At 42.0% G+C, this 23,394-nt stretch overlaps 1 protein-coding gene and 1 pseudogene across 3 annotated transcripts in view; both read right to left on the minus strand.

Annotated features, from left to right (window-relative positions):
• Positions 1-7,749, minus strand: part of DCUN1D4 (defective in cullin neddylation 1 domain containing 4) — an 85,043-nt gene extending 77,294 nt beyond the window's left edge. For all 3 annotated transcript variants that reach the window (XR_007151546.1, XM_047855827.1, XM_047855824.1), the window contains exons 1-2: positions 7,664-7,749; positions 7,406-7,466 (exon numbers count right to left, since the gene is read on the minus strand). Coding sequence is in view for 2 of the 3 variants with exons in the window: in XM_047855827.1 (XP_047711783.1) it covers positions 7,406-7,466; positions 7,664-7,669 (67 nt within the window). In the remaining variant the exon portion in view is untranslated. The remainder of the gene's footprint in view (positions 1-7,405; positions 7,467-7,663) is intronic.
• An 11,185-nt stretch (positions 7,750-18,934) lies between these two features.
• On the minus strand, positions 18,935-19,379 carry LOC125164121 (40S ribosomal protein S15a-like; annotated as a pseudogene).
• Positions 19,380-23,394: the final 4,015 nt, after the last annotated feature.

Consider the following 23,394-nt stretch of genomic DNA (forward strand, 5'->3'; position numbering starts at 1 on the left):
TGCTAAGACTTACTGCCCCACATGTTGAATGAATAGTAAAACAGGTATAACTAAATGATTACATAATATTCTGTAAATATCACCCCATCATTTTAATAATCCACAAGACTAGAAACCTTTGAGGGCAGGAAACTTGTTATATATATCTTATGTCCCCAGCACCTAGTATAGTGCTTTCAAATAGTAGGCACCAGTTAGTCGTTCCTTAAAGTGAACGGAATGTTGACTGTAATGTGAAATTTTAGATCTAGGAGAAGCCTTGGGAAAACCCAACTTCCTCATTTTAAGAATATGAGACTTGAGGTCCCAAGAAGTTAAATGTCTAATCTAAATCACTCAGCTAGTTAATAGCAAAGCAGTAACTAAACTCAGGTTTCTCACCTCCTAGACCAGGTCTTTCCCCCCGTACCACACTGTCCCATACCATACCTTCAAACTCCAAGGATGGGTAAGCTACTCTTCCTTCCCATTTGAACGTTATTATAAAAACCTGATACAAGTTCTATACTTCATAGCTGGAATACTGCCTTCTTTTTTATGAAACGCAATAAGAATTTTTTTTTCAATATGTAATATAACATGTAACGTTTTTCTCTCTGGTGCCATTTCCAAATTACTTGATCCTTATGGGGATGCTTACAGAGATAATAATGTTACACTTCTGTGCATTTATATTCAAATCCTTGGAGGGAAAATTAGTAAGTATCTTGGGAGTGTGATGGTAGAGTAAAACTTTTCTCCAAATTCTACACATCCCACAATAGCAGGCTTTTCTGCATGTGTCGGGGATGGGGATACAGAGTGGAGAATGGCATAGTCCTACGACTGAAATAAAGTTGGGCCTGCTTAGATAAGTAGATAAATGTGCCCCTGGTAAAATTTGAAGAGAATGGAAAAGAACACATGTCAAGGAGGAATCAATTCAGCCTCAGATTGCAATGCGAGAGTGTGTAGAACTCCACTCTTATCAAAAGTCAGGCTACCTGGGTTTACATGGAAACGAAAACAAAACAAAGTAATATATCTGTAGAGGTCAGGATAATTCATTTCTCCAGACTCATAACCAACTGACAGTTTGCTAATCCAAATGATGACAACTTTTTTTTTAGTTGCTTCCCATGTGATCGTGCTTTGCTTGTTAAAGTATTCCACCTAACCTTGCAACACTCCAGTAGAGTACTAATATTATCCCTAATTTGCAGATAAGTTAACAGAGGCTTAGACAGCTTCAGTAACTTGCCATCTAGCTAATGAGGAATAGTGTCCCTAAGTGGTGAAACTCCCTGCGTTATAATGTTCCCCCTCTTTTTAATCAGGTTAATATATGCCCTGCATACCTAAGAGACTTATGTATAAGGATACAATGATATGGATATGAATGTGCTTTTAAAAGACAGTGAAACCTGGCCTTATTCTCAAGTTGAATATCTAGACTCAGGTTTTCTTTGTAGATATATATTATGAAAAACAGGAGTCAGAAAGATTAGTTCCAGGTTACTCTATCCTTCTTACCTGTTTTATCCTTTGACCTGATTTCAATAGCAACTATCAACTTCATGGTATTTTTTTTAATGAGATTATTTATCTAGAGTATCTAATGAGGCTCTGCTGAATGTAATAAATTCACTACTCTGATATACCAGTGGGAAGGGACAGCCTCTTCGGCCTACTGGAGTTAACCTTTTAACCATTGAGGCCTGTGTTATTGGGAAACAGTTTTGGCTCTTAAGCTTTTAATTTCATAGGAATGTCACTGTAACTTATGCTTCTTTTCACTTATATACATAGAACAGTTTTGCAATAGCCACTTGCAGATGCTACTAGGGTAATAAAAGTGTAGGTTTCATTTTTCAATACCTGTATATAGTCATGTCCCAATTATTAGGCTAATGGAAAAGGCTTAGAAGTAGACATTTTCCTCCATTGTCACCAACAGGGACAGTCTCTCCTCAAAACTGATGATGATTGGGGCGGCTGAGTGGTTCAGTTGGTTAAGCGTCCGACTTCGGCTCAGGTCGTGATCTCACGGTTCGTGAGTTTGAGCCCGTGTCGGGCTCCGTGCTGACAGCTCAGAGCCTGGAGCCTGGAGCCTGCCTCGGATTCTGTGCCTCCCTCTCTCTCTGCCCCTCCCCCACTCACACTCTGCCTCTCTCTGTCTCTCAAAAATGAATAAACGTGGGGGAAAATTAAAAAAAAAAACTGGTGATGATTGACAAGCTGAAAAGATGGCATCATTTGCCATATATCTTGTTTAACACACTTTTTCTTTCATCAGCTTCCTTTTCCCCTGCCCCTATTATGCTAGAGGTTAGAACACTGACAGTGAAACACAAGCAAGTGACCTCTATAATCATCACAGGTTACTTCGTAGAATTGATAACCTGTCATGTGGGTTTATAATGCACATTAACGGGACTTGCATATTTTTCATCAGCCTCTATTGGGTCAGTAATGTAACTCCCAAAGTGAAAAGAAGAGACCTTAAGAGATGGAACTTTTTAGAACCAACTCTGTACTGGGCATTTTTAGACATGGCAGAACTTTTGACATTTTTTTTCTGAAGCAAGACATAGGCTTAACCCAGATGGCCTGGATTAAAAACCCATCAGCTCCGCCACTTGAGAAGACAAATTATTTTGGGGCGCCTGGGTGGCTCAGTCAGTTAAGTGTCCGACTTCAGCTCAGGTCATGAGCTCATGGTTTGTGGGTTCGAGCCCCGTGTCAGGCTCTGTGCTGACAGCTCAGAGCCTGGAGCCTGCTTCGGAATCCGTGTTTCCCTCTCTACCGCTTCCTGCCTCGTGCTCTCTCTCTGTCAGAAATAAATAAGCATTTAAAAAAAAAATTTTTTTTAAGAAGACAAATTATTTCACCTCTCTCTGTGTCTTAGTTTCCTCATCTGCAAAAGAGTGAAAATAACATGAACTACCTCATAGTTATGTTGTGAGAAGTAAGCATATGAATAAGTACAAGGAAAGCATATGAAAGTACCTGGCTCAATACCTGTTAGTTGCAGTACTCATCATACTCTTGAATAAACCCTTCCCCTTCACATCCACCTTGTCATCCCAGATCCTCCTTTTCCTCTAAGCTGGTCTCTAACTCCACAGTCACTATGTTTCATTAAGTTGGCTTCCTTTCTCCTTTCTAGAGTTTACAGTGAACACTGAGTTGGGATACAAAAGCCTTCTTCACCAAGACATGCCACCAATGTGAAATTAACCTAGTTTGAAACTGACATGTGAGACTTTACACAATAAAGAAGAAAATGGGGACCCCATATCAATGCTGCGTCATTCAAACTCTTTGAAAACTAGCTTAATGAAAATTGATTGATACTGAAAGTTCAGATGTACGTAGGAAATTTCTAAACAATTAAACAAATTGTAGCAAATTACAGGGGATTCTACATAAATAGAAGCATATATTGTGTTCCCATAGTGAATAATTTCTCTTCCTTGTCCTTTGAAGTAATATTACCCTTCTCTGAGTGCCACAGTTACTGGCATAAAAGACTTTGAATCTGCTATACCAGAGGCAAAATGTCTTTAAATACTACCCTTGAGCCAGCCTGGAATAAGATGCAGACCCTACCACTTTAACCCTTGAACAGGAATTAAACTTGTCTGGGCCTCAATTCCTCCGTCTATAAAAATGGGAGTAATATCTTCCAGAGATAAATATGATAAAATATGTGCAAACATTTATAAAAGTAGGAAAGGGAAGCAGAAATAAATGCATGAGCACCAATTATGTGATGCATCCACATTTTTCTTTGTGAACCTCATGCAGTCTTGTGAGGTACAGTTGGTTGGCTAATTTTTATGCTTGGGGCTATTTCAAGCAAAAATGAGTCTGTGTTTTTAAGTTATCTAGAAAATCCTGGTTTCCTTCTTTATGGAGCTGCCATTTTAGGGATCTCTCAGAAAAGCTAAGAATTTTCCAATTCTGATGAGATTTGACATCAGTATTTCAATTTCATTTTTTTTTTTTTGCCTCTCCTGGATATAGAGAAAAAATTTCATTTATTTTTAAAACTATTTCCAACTTCCACGATTTCTTGACACATGACTACATGACTATTAGGGTAGCATTAATAAGCTTTTTTTTTTTTTTTTTTTTTTTTTTTTTTTTTTTTTTTTTGCTAATCTTTTTCTCCAGCCCAACTATACAATGCTTCAACTGGCACTTTTTTTTTTTTTTAATTTTACCCAGGGCCTTTTATTTTACAGAAATCACACCTGCCTAGGGACTTAACAGAGTATTTGAACAAAAATGTATTCATTACCACATGTTCTTTTCTGAATTGGGTATTTTCACCTTATTCGCACTGAGCTAATCAAGTCCTAATGATGTTGCCTTAAATTAGATCTCAGAAGGTATAATTTTCCAGTGGAATCTAAACAATGCATGACGCTTATAGTGACTTTCATGAATATAGCATTGCTTTAGTTACTCCAGCTAGCAGGGTTTGGGCAGAAAGAATAACCATTTTACTTGTACAATGGCTTCTGTGCTGTCAGGCTCTTCGTTTCTCCTCGCCTTTTCTAGCCTGCTTCCATGAATACAATGTCTTTTTAACATCCCTCTCAGGGCAGTACAGGAGGCCCCATCCATCTCCAGACGTCGGTGGCTGCCGAGCATCTCATTATGGCAAAGTGGAGCATTCTGGGAGAGTGGATGGAGCCGGCAGGCAGCAGTAGGAAGTGGGGGAGGGAAGAGGAAGACAGGAGCTGAGGAAAATATATGCTCACTTCCTTGGTGATAACATGTTATGGAAGTAAGAACTTCCTGTTCTAGAAAGGAAGAGGATGTAGGGTGTGAAAACACCTGTGACTAAGCAGATTCCAGCTCCTATAACCCAGTTACATCTTCCTCAGCTACTGCAAGTCTCCTGACACTCATACCCGAACCCCCCAAGAAGAACCCCCCAACAACAGAAGCCATGTTGTGGGAAGAAAGCAATGAATCCAAGTATTTAAGAAAAATATCTGTGGTTCCAAAATAGAAAAAGAATCTGGAGGCCTGCATGCACACACACACACACACACACACACACAGGCACACATACACACACGTACAAATCGCTAATTTACCCAATTGAAAAATATTTTCTTCCAACTAACCTGAATGCTTATTACACTTCACTTTGTTACACTGCCTTCGTCCAAATAGGTTAAAGCAAATGCCCCCAACATTTTGGGAGTCACAGACCCCTTTAGGAAGCATTGAAAATGATGACTCTGTCAAAGGCCTGAAACCCACCTATGCCCACCCCATCACCCCCCCTAAATTAAGAATTCCTAGATTAGACATTCATTTGAGTTTATATTTCCTTTTTAAAACCCAGGCACTTTAGGGATTAGTCAGTGGCTATGAGTAATTTGTTGATGAGAGAGGAGTTCCACACTACCCTCCCGAGTCTGGCTGACCTCTGGGCCTGCACTCAAGTAGGGGGACCTGAACAGTTTCAGGCTGTGGAGTCGTGGGAGAGAAGGGAAGGCTTGGCTCGGGACAGGGGGCAGCATTTTCAACACGGTATGGAGATATTGGACTATTGGACAAAGAGCAAGAGGAGGTGCCCAAGATTTCTGTTTCTAAATTTTGCTCCCCTCCAGTTCCAAACGGGGTTGCAGTCAAAACTGCTTTTTCTGCAGCCACCCACACTCAGACTCGGGGTCCTCCCCAGCGCACAAGGGACCTTTTGCCTTCCCTCTCATCTAATTGTTTCACCCTCTCATCCATTCCCTGACCCCAGGCCCTGATCAGCCCCACTGCGCCCCGGGCCTCCCAGCTGCCCTGCCCCACCCCCACAGTCTGGTCAATTTACTGGGGAAGTCTGACCTTGAACCCCTGCCACTGCTCCATTTCATTCTGCATCCCTCCACCTCCCAATCATGTATTCTGGCTTCAAAGCTCTAATACCACCACCGTAGTCTGTTCTAAACCTCCATTCAAATTTATAACTATAGCTTTGGGACACATTTCAGATTCGCAGATGATAGACCGGCGGATATAAATACTGTATTGGCAAACACTTAAGCACCACTCACTTGGCACCGGGCACTGTTCTAGTGTTCCTGTCAACCCATGTAATCCTCTCGACAATCCCAAGAAGTACAAACTTTCATTAGACTCATTTTACAGGTGAGGCGACTAAGGCACAGATAGGTGAAGGAACTTCCCCAAAGTCATACAGCTAGTAAATGGCTGAACTGGGAGAAATTAAACCCGAGCAGACTGGCTCCAGATCCGTATTTTCAATCACTTTGCTATATTGCTTCTTTGCATAGCATTGTACAGATGGCTGTGTGCCCACCCTCTCCACCCCTCCCCCAACACACAGCCCAAAGTCCTCTGTTGCGGAGGCTGTACCTATTTTTCCAGCAACAGTAGGCAGTCACACCTAGCATAGCTCTAGGGGGCTGGGGCAAATGTCCTGTGTTCTCACTGCCCATCATCAGTGGCAACATGAAACATGGTTTTCCCAGTTCCAGGGTATGGAAATTTATTCTCTTCCTTGTTTTTGGTTTTTTTTTATTTTTTCCAATATTTACTTATTTTTGAGAGCGAGAGAGAGAGCGAGCCTGGGAGGGGCAGAGAGAGAAACGGGGACGCAGAATCCAAATCAGGCTCCAGGCTCTGAGCTGTCAGCACAGAGCCTGACGCGGGGCTCGAACTCATGGGCTGTGAGATCACGACCTGAGCCGAAGTCAGACGCTTAACTGACTGAGGCACCCAGGTGTCCTTACTCTCTTCCTTGTTAAACCTATTTGGGGACCTGGTAACAGGACTACATGTTGGGGGTCTGTAAGAGTAGGGCCAAAAGTAGCAGAATATCGTTACAGGCAATTCGACTTTAAAGGGTTGCCAGTGCGCGTGGGTCAAAACTGTGCCTCTTGCCCCTGCCTCCCTCTTGACCTTGCTGAGCCTTCTCTCCCTTTTCCGGCTCCCTTTCCAGCAGTCCAGGGCCCCGTTGTGGTGCCTGGTGGCCAGCCCTCCAGGACAGAGGGCGCCCATTTTCAGGATGAGGTCCGCCCTTAGTGAGTAAGGAGAAACCTCTCTGTTCCCTGATAGGAGCAGGATTGAAGAAGCCAGACTTGAGTTTAAACAACATCCTGGAGGGCAGACACAGAGGGGTTGCCTGAAGAAGTGGAAGGAGAATAGGCCAGTCCTGAGAGGTTATTGCACTCTGCGGTCGGTCGCAGGAAGGGGGTTAGGGCCCATTCCTCCTGCTGGTCTTTGCATCAGCCAATGGAGACACTTCTTTCTTCCCTGTCTCTGAGTCACTCTGCCACTATTGGAGCCCAAGACACAAGGGCACCGTGTAGACCCCAGGGCGACCAGCCTGCTTCACACACCCTAGAGGCGCTTGTATTGGGGACCTATTTTGATGATTAAAACTTACCTGTCCAATGTCTCATTCCCTCAGCTCCTTGTGCATGACTGGCTTGCTGTTCTCGGGTAAGCTAGTTCAGGGGAAACATAGATGTATTAAGATAGTACCCCTTGCAAAGATATTTACATTTGGAAAAAAAAAAAAGACTCCCGACAAACACCAATAACATACTTCCCACAGCCAGCCTCCCACCCCAGGTCTGCCCACGTCTGTCTCTCCTTTATAGCTCCTCCCACTCCCAGCCTTTCCCACTCAGCACAGGCTCACCTCCATTAAGCCTTCCTTGACTGAGGCTGCCCACAGTCATGTCTTTTTCCACTTAGTACCTTCAGCACTAGGACGGAACTTGGCAGGAGTGAATGGAACCAGAACAAAAGGGAACAGAACGTTGGGCGGGACAATCTCAGAGATGAGCTGGGCACAGTCCCTCATCTCACAGGTGAGGAAGCACAGACACAGAAGTGACTGGTCAGACACTGCCCAAGGCAGGCCAATGGCTGGGTGGGGACGCTTGGACGCTTTCCTGCCCGGCCTGCCCCTCTTTTGCTTCTTTTGGGGAACTACTCACCCCACCATTCATCAAACAGAGTTATGATAGCCAATCAGCATGCCTCCCACTCCCAGTGAGCACATGATCTCTTGCTAGCTCATTCATTTATTTATGAAATGACCAGTATCAATGGCCTTCCATGTGCCGGACACTGCTGGGCTCTAGAAATTACACGTTGAGCAAAAACAGACCCAATTGCTGCCCTCATGGAGCTTATGAGATTTCAAAGGAGGCATACCTTAAATAATCATGCAAGCAATGTAAAATTTTTTTGTTTTTGTTTTTGTTTTTTTAGAGAGAGAGAGAGAGCACGTGTGGTACAGGGAGAGAGAGAATCTTAAGCAGGCTCCATTCTCAGCGTGGAGGCTGATACAGGATTCCATCTCACAGCCCTGAGATCACAACCTGAGCCAAAATCAAGAGTCGGATGCTTGGCCAACTAAGCCACCCAGGCCTTCCTAAAATTGCTATTTTAACAAGTAATAAGCAGAAAAGGTATACAGTTGTTGTTGTTGTTTTTTTTTAAGTTTATTCATTTAGAGAGAGTGAATGGGAGAGGGACAGAGAGAGAGGGAGGGAGAGAGAATCCCAAGCAGAAGTCAAGTGCTGACAGCATAGAGCCTGATGTAGGGCTGCAACCCATGAACCGTGAGCTGAAATCAAGGGTCCGAAGCTTAACCGACTGAGCCACCCAGGTGCCCCTCAAGAGCTTACAATAGGGGAACTGGCTCAGCTACTCTGCACAGGTATACAGTTTGTGCACTGCACAATGGAGCACAGCCATGGGGGCAGGGGGCTGGAATACCACTTAAACAGCCTGCTCACCAACCCATGGGGCTTGGTGTGAAGCTGTGTTTGCTCAGAGGAAAGGGTACTTTGTTCTTGACACACTGGGCACTGTCCACCCAAAAGGGTCATCATTTTCTAGTTCGTCCCAGAGGCTCAAAGAGGCCAGCCAGGACTCTGGGTGTGATTCAGTAAGAGAAATGAGTGGAAAGAGGGCAGGTTGCCCCGAGGAGGCAACTGGAGACACATGAATGATGGGTAGTAAATAAACTTAAGTGGAAAGGAAGAGCTTTCCAGACACAGGGAACAGCCCTTGCAGTGACTTCGTCATGATGGCTCTCTAGTTCCTAGTTCCAGTCACTTCTGAGGCTTGGCTGATGCCTCGCCTTTCCAGGGCCTTGCTCTCACAACATCACATTTTCTATTTACAGTTCAAATTTGGTTTCTGTCACGTGCAACTGGAGAGTCCCAGCTCATAGAGCCAAGCTGGTCCAGCTCTCACTTCTCCCAAGACTGTTGGGCCTCCTCCCTCGGCCACGCCCCCATCCCTCCATGTCAGAAACCTCTACTCTCTAAGACTGCCTCATCTTCAGAGCAGGAACTCTGTCTTTGATGATCTAGTATTGCCTCCAACATGTAATGGAAACTCAGTACAACATCAAGACTTGAGTCACTCTTACTGGCGGTCATTCTGTCCACTGGGACTGGATGAAGTGAGTATTAGAGTACAGAGTAGCTTTTCTGTGTGTCTCTCGTTGCCACCAGTTCGCCTGTGATTTCTACTGGGCCTGAGTGTATGCAGACTCCAACTTATGCTTATGTTAATAGATGGCTCTGGTTTGTCTAGAATTTGGCTGTGGAGGGCTGGTGGGATTGATTTCATAAGCAAGAGTCAGCAGCTTTTATTCTGTCTCTGCATGCTGAGTGCTAGTGGGCTGCCTTTCAGGTGAAGCATTTTCTAGATCTGACATAGCTGGATGTTAAATATGCCTAACGCCCTGTGTAGGGGTGTCAGGCAACTTGAAATCCTCTGTCGTTTTGTCAGCCAAGAACAGTCCACTTTCCCATTGGTCTTTGTATTATTCCCAAATTAAGGACAGTCCTTCTTTTGGGTATATCCTTCCCCTTTAATTCCAGGGCCTGAAGAATTTCAGCTGCATGCAATATCTCATGCCACTGTGGCTATTAGCTTTGTTAAAGGAGCTGGTATTTGAGGTTTTGTGAGACTCGAGTCCCCTTTTAATAAGCCAAGCTCTATTGGCTTGAGATGCAGGCTGTCCTATGGAGGCTGCTGAATAAGCCAACATTTGGAAATAAGATTCATAGAATTAGGTTCCTTTTCTTCCCTGTATCTCAAGATCTGAGAGATTCTGCCATTCTTTTCTCAATTCATCAGACACGAAGGGAAACACAAAGATGATGCATCCGTCAGATCCTTTCCATCCTTCCTTCACCACAACTCCCACGCCAACAAGGCTATTGAAGCCAGGTAGAAGGGTTATGAAAACATAACGCACCCAGACTTCGGAAAGGCAGCCAAGGCTTGAACGTTGGCTCTTCGGCTCAACATGGGACACATTATTTGAACTCTCTGTGCAATATTCCTTTATTTTCGAAACGAGCATGACAGAACTGTTGTGAGGACTCAAACAGATGAGACGTGTGGTAGACAGAGTAATGGCACCCCAAACGTGTCCACACCCTCATCCGGGAAACCTGTGAATATGTTACTTAACATGGCAAAAGGGACTTTGTACATATGATTAAGAATTCTGAGGTGGGGAGATTATCCTGGATTCTCCCAGTGGGCCCTCTGTAATCACAAGGATCCTTACAAGTGAAAGAGAGAGGCAGGAGGGTCAGAGTCAGAGAAGGAGATGTGATGAGGTCGGGGCGAAGCAGCTGCTGGGAAGGGCCAAGGAATCCTGGCATCTTTTAGAAGCTAGAAAAGGCAAGTAAGTGAATTCCTTCCAGGAGGAACACAGCCTGACAACACCCTGACTTTACAGCCCCATGAGACTCATTTTGTACTTCTGATTCAAGAACTATAATAAGTATGTGTGTTTTAAACCACTACATTTATGGCATTTTGTTACAGCAGCCATAGGAAACTAATACAACAGTATGTAAAGTATTTACCTGCTAACATACCATAAATCGTGGCTGTTACTATTATTTTTATTTCCTTTAATCAGATTTCTTTTGTTGTAAATGACAGAAATTCAATCAATGTAGCCAAGACCAAAAAAAAAAAAAAAAAAAAAAGGGGGTGGAGAGGGGAATTTTTTGGCTCAGGTAATCAAAAAAAGGCAAAGCAAGTGTAATAATAGAAGCAAATTTATTTATTGAATGCTGGTCCTGGCACTGAGAGGAGGGCCCTGGTGGCTGACCTAGGGCCACATATGAAAAGTAGAGGCTCTTATCCAGGACTTCACCTCTTAAGAAAATGGTGCAGAGGTCCAAGAGTGAATTAGAGATGGTTTCTTGACTGCAGGAAGGTTGAGGGTCCAGGGGCAGAGAATTCAAGAGTAGCAGGGTCTAACACAAGCCGGAAGTCCAACCAAAGCACAAAACTTCTACGGCAGGATCTAAATCATGCTCTACCCTCCTTGGCTCTCGCTTCAGCTAGGTTTTTCAAACTTCCCATGCATTCTGTGAGCTTCCCAAAGCCTTCCCATGAATTCCTCATCTGTGTAATTTAACCAGAGTCGTTGCATTGTATACAATTGAGAATCCTGCCAAGCTTAGCAGAGATAGTCCAGCCTCAGGGGCCACTGGATCCGGGAACTAGAACTCAACAGGACACTCTTCCCATGGTTCTCAACTTGGTAGGGTGCATTCTTTTACAGTTGGGGTCACTTCTCAAAACGTGTGATCTTAGGACAGAACTCTGATTGGCAGGGCCTGACTCACATGATCATACCAAAGCCTATCAGTATGACAGGAAATGGAATGGAATTGGCCAGCCCTGAATCATAAACTGTCTTCTGAGGCCAGGGGTATTGGATACTATGATATGAAGCCCCAAAAGAACAACATGAAGTTAGTAAGGGGTAGTTTTCTAAGATAGTGTGAGTGTTCTTTCCAGAAGAATAGAGGGAAGGAATGCTAAGCAGGTTTTTTTTTTTTCCAGAAATGTCTACTTCATAATTATTATTGTTGTAATTTTATGAGAATTTATGTATTTATTTAAATAATACTTGTTTAGCATTTACCATGTGCCAGGACTGTGCTGAACTCTGGGGATACAGCGATTAACAAAACATAAAAATTCATGTTCAGCTATTCAAGGGACCTCAAATAGCCAAAGCAATCTTGAAAAATATGAATAAGGTTGGATGATACACACTTCCCAATTTCAAAACTTACTACAAAGCTACAGTAGTCAAGACGATGTGGTCCGGACATAGTGATAGACATATAGATCAATAGAATAGAATTGAGAGTGCATAAATTAAAATTCTGAGCATTAATATTTAAGTGATTTTCAATAAGGGTGCCAAGACAATTCAATGGAGAAAGGATAGTCTTTTCAACAGTGGTGCTGGGTGTCCACAGGCAAAAGGATTAACTTGGACTGCTCCCTCACACCATATACAGTAATGAACTCAAAATGAATCATGGGCCTAAATGGAAGAGATAAAACTATAGAACTCTTATAAGAAAACATAGGCATAAATCATTGTGAACTTGAATTAGACAATGCGTTCTTAGATAAGACACCAATAGCACAAGCAACAAAAGAAAAATACAGATAAATTGGACTTCATCAAAGCCAAAAACTTTTGTGCTACTAAGGACACCATCATGAAAATAAAAAGACAATCCACAGAATGGGAGAAAATATTTTCAAATTATTTATCTAGTAAGGGACTTGTATCTAGCCAACATAAAGAACTCTCATACCTTTAAAAAGATTATCTGTACTCTGAAAACTATAAAACACTGATGAAAGAAATTGAAGAAGACACATAGAAATGGAGAAACATTCTATGCTCATGGACTGGGAGAACAAATATTGTTAAAATGTCTGTACAACCCAAAGCAATCTACACATTTAATGCAATCCCTACAGCATTAATGCAATTCCAATAGCATTTTTCACAGAGCTGAAACAAACAATCCTAAAATGTGTATGGAACCACCAAAGACCCCAAAGAGCCAAAGCAACCTTGAAAAAGAAGAGCAAAGCTGAAGGCATCACAATTCCAGACTTCAGCTTATATTACAAAGCTGTAGTGATCAAAACAGTATGGTGCCAGCACAAAAATAGATACATATATCAATAGAACAGAATAGAAAACCCAGAAATGAACCCACAACTATATGGTCAATTGATCTTCAACAAAGCAGGAGAGAATACCCAATGGGGAAAGAGTCTCTTCAACAAATGGTATTGGGAAAACTGGACAGCAGAATGCAAATGAAACAGGATCACTTTTGCGCACCAAACACAAAAATAAATTCAAATGGATTAAAGACCTAAATGTGAGACCTGAGACCGTAAAAACCCTAGAGGAGAACACAGGCAGTAACCTCTTTGACATTGGCTATAGCAAATTCCTACTAAATACGTGTCCTGAGGGGGCACTTGGGTGGATCAGTGGGTTAAGTGTCCGACGTTGGCTCAGGTCATGATCTTATGGTTCTTGAGTTCAAGCCCCACATCAGGCTGTGTACTGACAATGCAGAGACTGCTTAGGATTCTCTCCCCCTCTGCTCTGTCCCTCCCCCACTCACACTTTCTCTCTCTCTCTCAAAATAAATAATAAATAAATAAATATCCTAAAGCAAGGGAAACAAAAGTAAAAATAAACTATTGGGACTTCATCAAATTAAAAAACTTCTGCACAGCCAAGGAACAAATCAACAAAAATAAAAGGCAACATACAGAATGAGAGAATATATTTGCAAATGACATATCTGATATCCAAAATATATAAAGAACTTATCAAACTCAACACCCAAAAAACAAATAATCCAGTGAAGAAATGGACAGAAGACATGAATAGGCACTTTGCCAAAGAAGACATCCAGATGGCCAACTGACATATGCAAAGATGCTCAACATCACTCATCATCAGGGAAATACAAATCAAAACCACAATGAGATACCACCTCACACCTGTCAAACGGCTTAAATTAACAACACAAGAAAGAACAGAGAGAGAAAGGGGAACCCTCTTGCACCGCTGGTGGGAATGCAAACTGGTGCAGCCGCTCTGGAAAACAGTATGGAGGTTCCTCAAAAAGTTAAGAATAGAACTACCCTCTAACACAGCAATTACACTACTAGGTATTTTCCCAAAGAATATAAAAATACTAATTGAAAGGAACACATGACTCAATGTTTAGAGCAGCATTATCTACAACAGCCAAATTATGGAAACAGCCCAAGTGCAAGTGTCCACTGACTGAAGAATGGATAAAGAAGATGTGGTATATATATATATATATATATATATATATATATACACACAATGGAATATTACTCAGCCATAAAAAAGAATAAAATCTTGCCATTTGTGATGACAGAGATGGAGCTAGAGTGTATTATGCTAAGTGAAAAAAGTCAGGGAAAGACAAATACCATACAATTTCACTCCTATGTGGAATTTAAGAAACAAAATAAATGAACAAAGAAAAAAAAGAAAGATAGAGAGGGAGAGGGAGGCAAACCAAGAAACAGACTCTTAATTACAGAGCACAAACTGATGGTTATAAGAGGGAAGGTGGGGTGGGGTGGGTGAAATAGGTTGTGGGGATTAAGGGGGGCGCTTGTCATGATGAGCACAGGGTGACGTATGGAAGTGTTGAATCACTATATTCTACACCTGAAGCTAATTACACTGTATATTAACCAACTGGAATTTAAATAAAAACCTTAAAAAAAAGATACGTAACCCAATCAAAAAAGAGCAAAAGATCTGAATAAACATTTCTCCAAGGAAGATACACAAATACCCAATAAGAACATGAAAATGTGCCCAGCATCTTAGCTATTAGGGAAATACAGATCAAAACCTCAATGAAGACATTTAACATTTACTAGGATGACTATATGAAAAAGACAGATAATAACAAGTCTTGGCAAAAGGGTTAGAGAACAAGTGTTGAAGAAATTACATTGCTAGTGAGAATGTAAAACTTACAGCTGTTTGGAAAATAGTTTGGCAGTTCTTTAAAGGTTAAGCAGAGAATTACTCTATAACCCAGTAATTCCTCTCCTAGTTACATACCCAAGAAATATGAAAACATATATACACACAAAAACTTATATACAAATGTTCATGGCAGCATTATTCATATCCATTAACTGATGGATGGATAAATAAAATGTGAATATCTATACAATGGAATACTAGTGAGCCATGAAAAGGAATGAAGTACAGATACTCTATGGCATTGACCTTGGAAACATGCTAAGCAAAAGAAGCCAGTCACAAAAGACCATGTATTGCATAACTCCAATTTTATGAAATGTCCAGAATAGGCAAATTTATAGAGACAAAAAGTAAATTAGTCACTGCCTATGGCGGGTGGAGGGAGTGGCGGATGGCAAGAAAGAGAGTGACTGCTAATGGGCATGTATTTTGCAAGGAGAAATGAATGAAAATATTCTAAAATTGGAATGATGGTTAGACAAATCTGTGATTATACTAAAATGCATTTGTGTACCTTTTATTAATGTTTATTTATTATTGAGAGAGACAGAGTGTGAGCAGGCGGAGGAGGGGTAGAGAGAGAAGGAGACAGAGAATCTGAAGCAGGCTCCAGGCTCTGAACTGTCTGCACAGAGCCCATGAACTGCAAGACCATGACCTGAGCTCAAATCAGATGCCTAACTGACTGAGCCACCCAGGCACCCCCAAATTGTATACTTTGTAGGTAAATTGTGTGGCATGTGAATTATATCTCAATGTTAAAAAAAAAAATCCATGCCCTCATTGAGCTTGCACTCTATTGGGAGATGTTTATATATAAATAAACATAATGTTTTCAGTGTTGCTAAAGCAAATTCTAAAGCAGAATGGGGGAGAGGGAGGTCTGGAGAGTGGGCAGAGGCTGCAATTGTAACTAGAGTATTATTGAAGGCAAAGAAGATTACACATGAAGAGACCTACAGCAGATGAGGGTACAAGCCCTGGGGAGATCTGGGATAAGAGTGCTCTAGGCAGAGGAAACAGTAAGTGCAAAGGCCCTGAGGCAGGAGTATCCCAATCACATTGATGAACAGCAAGGTCAGTGTGGCTGGGGAGACTTTCTTTCTTTCTATTTTTTTTAGGGGCCCCTGGGTGGCTCAGCTGGTTGAGCGTCTGACTCTTTATTTCAGCTCAGGTCATGATCTCATGCACGGTTCGTGAGTTCAAGGCCTGCATAGAACTATCAGTTCAGAGCCTGCTTGGGACTCTCTCTCTCTCTCCCTTTCTGTCCCTGCTGTGCACTCTCTCTCTCTCTCTCTCAAAATAAATAAATGAAAGAAAGAAAGAAAGAAAGAAAGAAAGAAAGAAAGAAAAAGAAAGACCAAGTGTGGACAAGGATGTGGAGAAATTGCAACCATTCCATTTCTGGAAGGGATGTAAAATGTTTCAGCCACTGGGGAAAATAGTTTGGCAGTTCCCCAAAAGTTAAACAGAATCACCATATGACCCAGCAATTCTGTTCGTAGGTAGGTGTACCCCAAACAATTGAAAACAGCTACTCAAACAAATACATGCACATGAACAAGCAGCACTATTTATAATAACAAAAAGGTGCGAACAACCCAAATATCCATGGATAGATGAGTGAATAAATTAATTTGTGGTGCATGCATACAATGGGGTATTATTAGCCATAAAACCGAAGAACTGATCCATCCACAATGTGGATGAAACTTAGAAACTTGGAAACATGTGCTACATGAAAGATGCCATACACAAAAGGTCACGTGTTGTGTGATTTCGTTTTATGTGAAACATCCAGAATGGGTCAGTCTGTACAGACTAGATCAGCAGTTGTCAGGAGCTGGGGGTAGGAGAGAGGAGAGAGTAACTGCTTAATGGGAAAGAGTTTTATTGAGGGATGATGAAAACATTTTGAATTAGGCAGAGGTGGTGGTTGCACAACATTGTGCCACTAACTTGCCCCTGAATTGTTCATTCTAAAATGGTTAATTTGTTGTTAATTTACCTCAATTAAAAAAAATAATAATGCATTCAAATGTAGGCCTTTTATTATATACCTCAACAAAAAAACAACAAAGCATTCAAATTTTGGCCTTTTATCATTGTCTTTAAATGTTTGCTTGTTTTTGAGAGAGAGAGAGAGAGAGAGAGCGAGCAGGGGAGGGGCAGAGAGAGAGGGGGGGGGACAGAGGATCCAAAGTGGGCTCTGTGCTGACAGCAGGCAGCCCGATGCGGGCCTCGAGCTCACAAACCATGAGATCGTGACCTGAGCTGAAGTTAGACGCTTAACCGACTGAGCCACTCGGGTACCCAGATCTTTTATTATGAATATGAAATAGCCTAGTAACATACCTGTCAAGACACCATAATCTAAAGTGCTCTACTGTAGCAATATTGCTTCCTCCCCCCCCCCCGCCCCCCCAGCAATTTCACTTCTATTTCCCTTTAATTCTCAGCTAAGTGCTTGCCACTGTGTATCACCTAGAGATGCGTGGATTGTCAGGTAAGTGTGTTCTTATAGACATACAGGTTGATTCTGCTCCCTTTTCTAGCAGCTGGCTTCTTTTGAAGAGGACCTACTCTTGATTACCTTAATTCACTTATCACTCCTATCTTAGCAATCTCAGAGATACCTGTAGGTCTTATTTCCTTGCACTTGTTAACATCTCAAGCCTACTTTGTCTTGCCACTGTGCTAGCTCCTCAAAAGTGGAAACTGTGGACCAATTGCATCAGAATCGCCTCACCCCAAATCCAGACTTACTGAGGCAAACTATCTGGGGGGCATCCCCAGAATCTGAACTTGTATTAAGCAGCCCTGCCATATGCTTTTGTGTGTAGACATTTAAGACCATTACCTCTGTTCCAGATTCGCCTTTAGTGGTTAATTTACTAACTCATTCAACCATTCATTGAGTGCCCATCCAAGCAGTTTCCTAAATACTACAGTGAAAAAAGAAACGGAAACCACAATTGGTAAAAAACAAACAAACAAGAAACCTGTATTTTTGATTTGCAAAATAGATCAACTGTACCAAATCATAATATGCAATATGAACTATCTAAACGCAAATTATTTTAACACTAGCTCATTCAGACCCATATATTCCAAGATAAGACTATAGTAACAGTCACTTCACGTGGATTCATTTCTGTGTTCCAAAGACCGCAGACAGTTCTAGCAACCTGCCAGATTTACAAATTCTGTCGATCCTGACCTAACCCCAGTCCTACAAACTCTGCAAGTACTCTTCCCTAATTTTCCTCTCCGGAGACCCGACTGAGATTCCATCCAGCTCATGTTCTTCCTTGCTCACAATTTCAGTAAACTCAGCTTGTATAAGCAGCAGGTGTCCGTGGTGTTCTTTTTGTTGGGCTTCAACAGCAGGTACAGATATGAAATTGTTATTTTCTTCTATGAATTATTGTTTATCTCCTTTACTGTTATTTTGCATTCTGTTTTATGTGATACTATTCCTAGAATCTAAATTTAGTGTTTCTGTGCATTTTCCTCCGGAGGCACATCGATCAAGACACATCCATTGGCTGCTTACTCTCTACACCTCGAGAACAGAGTATAGGAGAATTATTTCAAGAGTTAAGTTACTGAAGCAATAACAATCCCACAGTCTTCAGCAATTTGAAATGTGTCTAGATCCTGTGGAAATGAGGGCTGTGATTACTGAAATGTTGCCAGGGTGTCTCTCAATGTGGATTTAGTCTCCTTCATCCCATTCAGGATTTGGAGGATACATTCAATCAAGATTCCTCTTTTTCAGCCCTGGACATTTTTCTTCTATTTCTTTATTTCTTTCCCTCCAGTCTCTTCATTACTAACCTCTACACAAAGGCATAAACTTCTAGACCTATCCACCATGAGTCTTAACTTTTATCCCCTCTTTAACCATTTCATTTCATTTTGTTTTTATTTAAATTTTAGTTACCATACAGTGCAATATTGGTTTCAGGAGTAGCATTCAGTGATTCATCACTTAGATACAACACCCAATGCTCATCACAAGAGCTCTCCTTTTTCTTTTTTTTTTTTTTCCAGTGAGGCATTTTATTAGTATGAATGTATTACATCCCTAGAAAAAGAATCCCAGGACTTTCCCTCCTGTGTGTTTTCGTCTTGCTTCTTCATGGTCCATGATGCCAGCCGAGGTTGTCAGTACAACGAAACCAAACTGGCGGGACGGGAGCAGATTATTCTGCCATTTTTCTAGATCTTTGAGTTGTACATCACACCTGGGGCTGATCACTCCACACTTGTTTAACCTGCCTGTGGGGTTCACAATTTTCCCAGCTCTGTGATCATCGATGATTTCAAATTCACCAATGTTGCCATGCTTCATCATCACAGTCAGAAATCAGACGATGACTTTGGAGAGTGGCCTAATAAGAACCTGGCATTTGCCTGTCTTTTCATCATTGTTTATGCCCTTGAGAGCATCTGCCAGGACATTCATGCACACCATTATGGCAGCACGGAAAGATGGCGGACAGAGAGTGTCCTCCTTACTCCCCATCACCCATCTAGCCCATCTTCCACCCACCTACCTCTGTCAACCCTCAGTTTGTGCTCTATTGTTAGGAGTCTCTTGTGATTTTTTCCCTCTCTTCTCTCCCCCTACTTCTCATATGTTCATCTGTTTTGTTTCTTAAATTCTACATATGCATGAAATTATATTGTATTTGTCTTTCTCTAATTGATTTCACTTAGCATAATATACTCTAGCTCCATCCACATCATTGCAAATGACACGGTATCATTCTTTTGACAGCTGAGTAATATTCCATCATATATATATATATATATATATATATGCCACATCTTCTTTATGCATTCATTAGTCGATGGACATTTGGGCTCTCTCCATAGTTTGGCTACTGCTGATAGTGCTACTATAAACATTGGGGTGCATGTACCCCTTTACATCTGTATTTTTGTACCCTTTGGGTAAATACCTAATAGTCCAATTCCTGGAGCATACAGTAGTTCTGTTTTCAGTTTTTTGAGGAACCTCCGTACTGTTTTCCAGAGTGGCTATGCCAGCCTGCATTTCCACCAACAGCGCAAATGGGTTCCCTTTTCTCCTTCCAACACCTATTGTTTCCTGTGTTGTTAATTTTAGCCATTCAGACAGGTGTGAGGTGATATCTCATTGTGGTTTTGATTTGCATTTTCCTGATGATGAGTCATGCTGAGCATCTTTTCATGTGTCTGGTAGCCAACTGGATGTCTTCTTTGGAAAAGTGTCTATTCATGTCTTCTGCCCATTTCTATTTCTGCCCATTTCTATGAGCTATTTGTTTTTTGGGTGTTGAGTTTTATAAGTACTTTATATATTTTGAATACTAACCCTTTATCAGATACATCATTTGCAAATATCTTCTCCCATTCCATAGGCCGCCTTTTAATTACTTTGATTGTTTCCTTTGCTGTGCAGAAGCTTTTTATCTTGATGAAGTACCATCAGTTCATGTTTGCTTTCAGTGACATGTCAAGTAAGAAGTTGCTCCTGCCTAGATCAAAGAGGTTGTTGCCTGTGTTCTCCTCTAGGATTTTGATGGTTTCCTTTCACATTGAGGTCTTTCATCCATTTTGAATTTATTTTTGTGTATCATATAAGAAAGTGGTCCACTTTCATTCTTCTGCATGTTGCTATCCAGTTTTCCCAGCTCTGTTGTTGAAGAGACTGTCTTCTTTCCATTGGATATTCTTTCCTGCTTTGTGCAAGATGAGTTGACCATATAGTTATGGGTCCAATTTCTGGGCTTTCTATTCTGTTCCACTGATTTACGTGTCTGTTTTTGTGCCAGTACCATACTGTCTTGATGAGAACAGCTTTATAATATAGCTTGAAATCCCGTAACCGTTTTCATTTTGAGTTCTGGCCACACCCCTTGGGTTGATCTCCCAACATAGTAATTCACTTGTCAGCTGTGTGCTATTTAATAACCCATTAGCAAAGGGTTGTTTTGTGGATAAAACGTCTTTGCAAATCTCCCTGAATCAGGTTCTGCCATGAGGAATTGTTACCAACTGAATGTTTATATCACCCTAAAGTCTATATGTTGATGCCCTAACCCCTAATGCATTTGGAAGTAGGGCTTTTTTGGAAGGTAATTAGGTTTAGACGAGGTCATGAGGATGGAGCCCCGGTGATGGGATCAGTGTCCTTACAGAAGAGAAAGAGATACCAGAGCTTGCTTTCTAACAGAGACTTTGAGAAAGCCTGAGTTGGTAAAAAGGGCCCTGACCCAGAACCCAAGAGACCTAGATTCCATTCCCAGGTCTGTGCCTCACTAGCTGTGTGATTTCAGCTGAGCCACTCACTTCCCCAAGCTCCTGTGTTCTCATCCAAAAACCAAGAGGGTTGGCTAAATTAGAGGCCCTCAACATGAGGGTTGCAACATGTGACAAAAATCCAGAAATAACAGTGGCTTAAGTTAGATAGAAATATAATTGTCTACACACAGACAGCCCAAGGATCTCATGATAGCTCCGGCATCTTCATGGACCCAGGCTCCTTCTACCTGGTTCTCTCCTTTGGCACCCTTAACACATGCTTTCCACCACATGGTCCAAGATGGCCGCCATAGCTTTCATCTCCACGTTTCAGGCACAGAAAGGAGAAAAGGGCATGGCCCCTTTAAGGACACCTTCTGAAGTCTCATACACTCCTTCCTTTTATATCCTGGCGTCAAGAACTTGTGCCATGATCGTTGTAGCTGTGAGAGAGGCTGGGAAATGTAGCCTTTTTTCTGGGTGTCCATGTGACACAGGAAAACCAATATCAGGGGACAATGACAGGCTCTGCCACAATGTCTCCATTGTGATTTGTATACCAGGAAACCTACTGCTCATGAACTACTCAAGATTACTAACGAATTGTTTTACAAACGTGAGTGGATTCAAAGTCATCCCTGTGTTAGCACTTATGCTCTCTTCCTTCTACTTTTGATAAGTTTTCTTGAGAGGCAGTGTTTAATTCAGTCATACCGAATCAAGTAAAACACAGTCTTTTCAATGACTCAGTCTGCAGTGAATTACTGTCACTAATAGTCCTTACCAACATTTGTGGTTTTGTCAAATGTGAAAATATTAATAAGAGAGTGCCATGTGTGTATCTTGATGGCAATCGTGTTGGCTTTCATGAAGGGAAAAAGGTTAAGAAATCTTAAATGAGCTCTAAAAGTGCGTATCAGCTTGAAAACATCTGCGATTCAGGGAATATAAACTCTCTCCTTCATGAACCCCTTGCAATGTGAAGCCTGCAAGGGGGAAGCTTGTTAACAATACAAGTCCTAGGCCCACTTCATACCAACAGACTAAAAATCTCTGGGGGTGAGGCCCAGAAATGTGCCAGTTTCACCAGCTCTCCGAGGAGTGATTCCTATGTACACAGGGTTGGGAGTATTTCAGGTCTTTTAGGGAAAAGCTTTGGCCGGCCACTTTTCATTCTGTCCCACTGACTGATTCAGCTGCGTCTGGCTGCCGGGCTGTATGCACGGCTTGAGGCAGAGGTGACTTGCTCTATCAGGATCATCAGCGATGTCGTGGTTTTACCAGGTGTCCCTCACCACAGCATGATGTTAAACTGCTACCGTCAGTCTCCCACTGCATCACTGACACTGCTGTTCTTTGCAGCTCGGAATTCAATGGAAAGTCAGGTGCCACTCATGGAAGGGGTGAATATGTTGAATAAACTGACTCTGCCTTGTGCACCTGTCTTTATTGTCAAGGCTAAACCAAGTGTAATATATCAGGTTACAGTCTGTAGAGGTAAAGGATTTTTTGGGCTTCCATACATATAACATACTGGTGGTTTGGGGACTGATAGGTGTACCCTAGCAGGCGGAGAACGTAGGTTGTTGTGTGCTGGGGTCCACAGCTATCGGGGAAAAGACAAACCAAGCATCTGGTTTATGCTCAGGGCTCACTCCGTGTTTGTAGTCTACACAAGTGCACGTAACACCCATGACAGTCCCGTGAGAGAGCGACATCTCACTTTATCCTCATTTTCCGGGGTGGTCAAGTAACTTGCTTAAGCTCGCCCAGGAAGTAAAAGAGGCTAACTCACCCTCCTCACCTCAGGGTCAATTGGGAAAGCAGGAAAAAAAGGCAAAAGATTTGTGGTTCTTGAATCAATGCATTTCTACCACACCATCATCTTCAAATTTCTGTATTTGCACGTCCCATTGGGAAAAACTTCTGTGTCTCCCATATGTATTTATTTGTAAGTATATACATTAGAGGGGCCCCTGGGTGGCTCAGTCGCTTAAGGGTCCAACTTCGGACCAGGTCATGATCTCGAAGTTTGTGAGTTCAAGCCCCACGTCAGGCTCTGTGCTGACAGCTCAGAGCTTGGAGCCTGCTTCGATTCTGTCTTCCTCTTTCTCTGCCCCTGTCCCACTCATGCTCTGTCTCTCTCTCTCTCTCAAAACTAAAAAATAAAATGAACATTAAAGAAAAAAGTATATACATTAGAA

This window comes from Prionailurus viverrinus, chromosome B1 (genome assembly GCF_022837055.1).
Source record: "Prionailurus viverrinus isolate Anna chromosome B1, UM_Priviv_1.0, whole genome shotgun sequence".
NCBI classification, from domain to species: domain Eukaryota; kingdom Metazoa; phylum Chordata; class Mammalia; order Carnivora; family Felidae; genus Prionailurus; species Prionailurus viverrinus.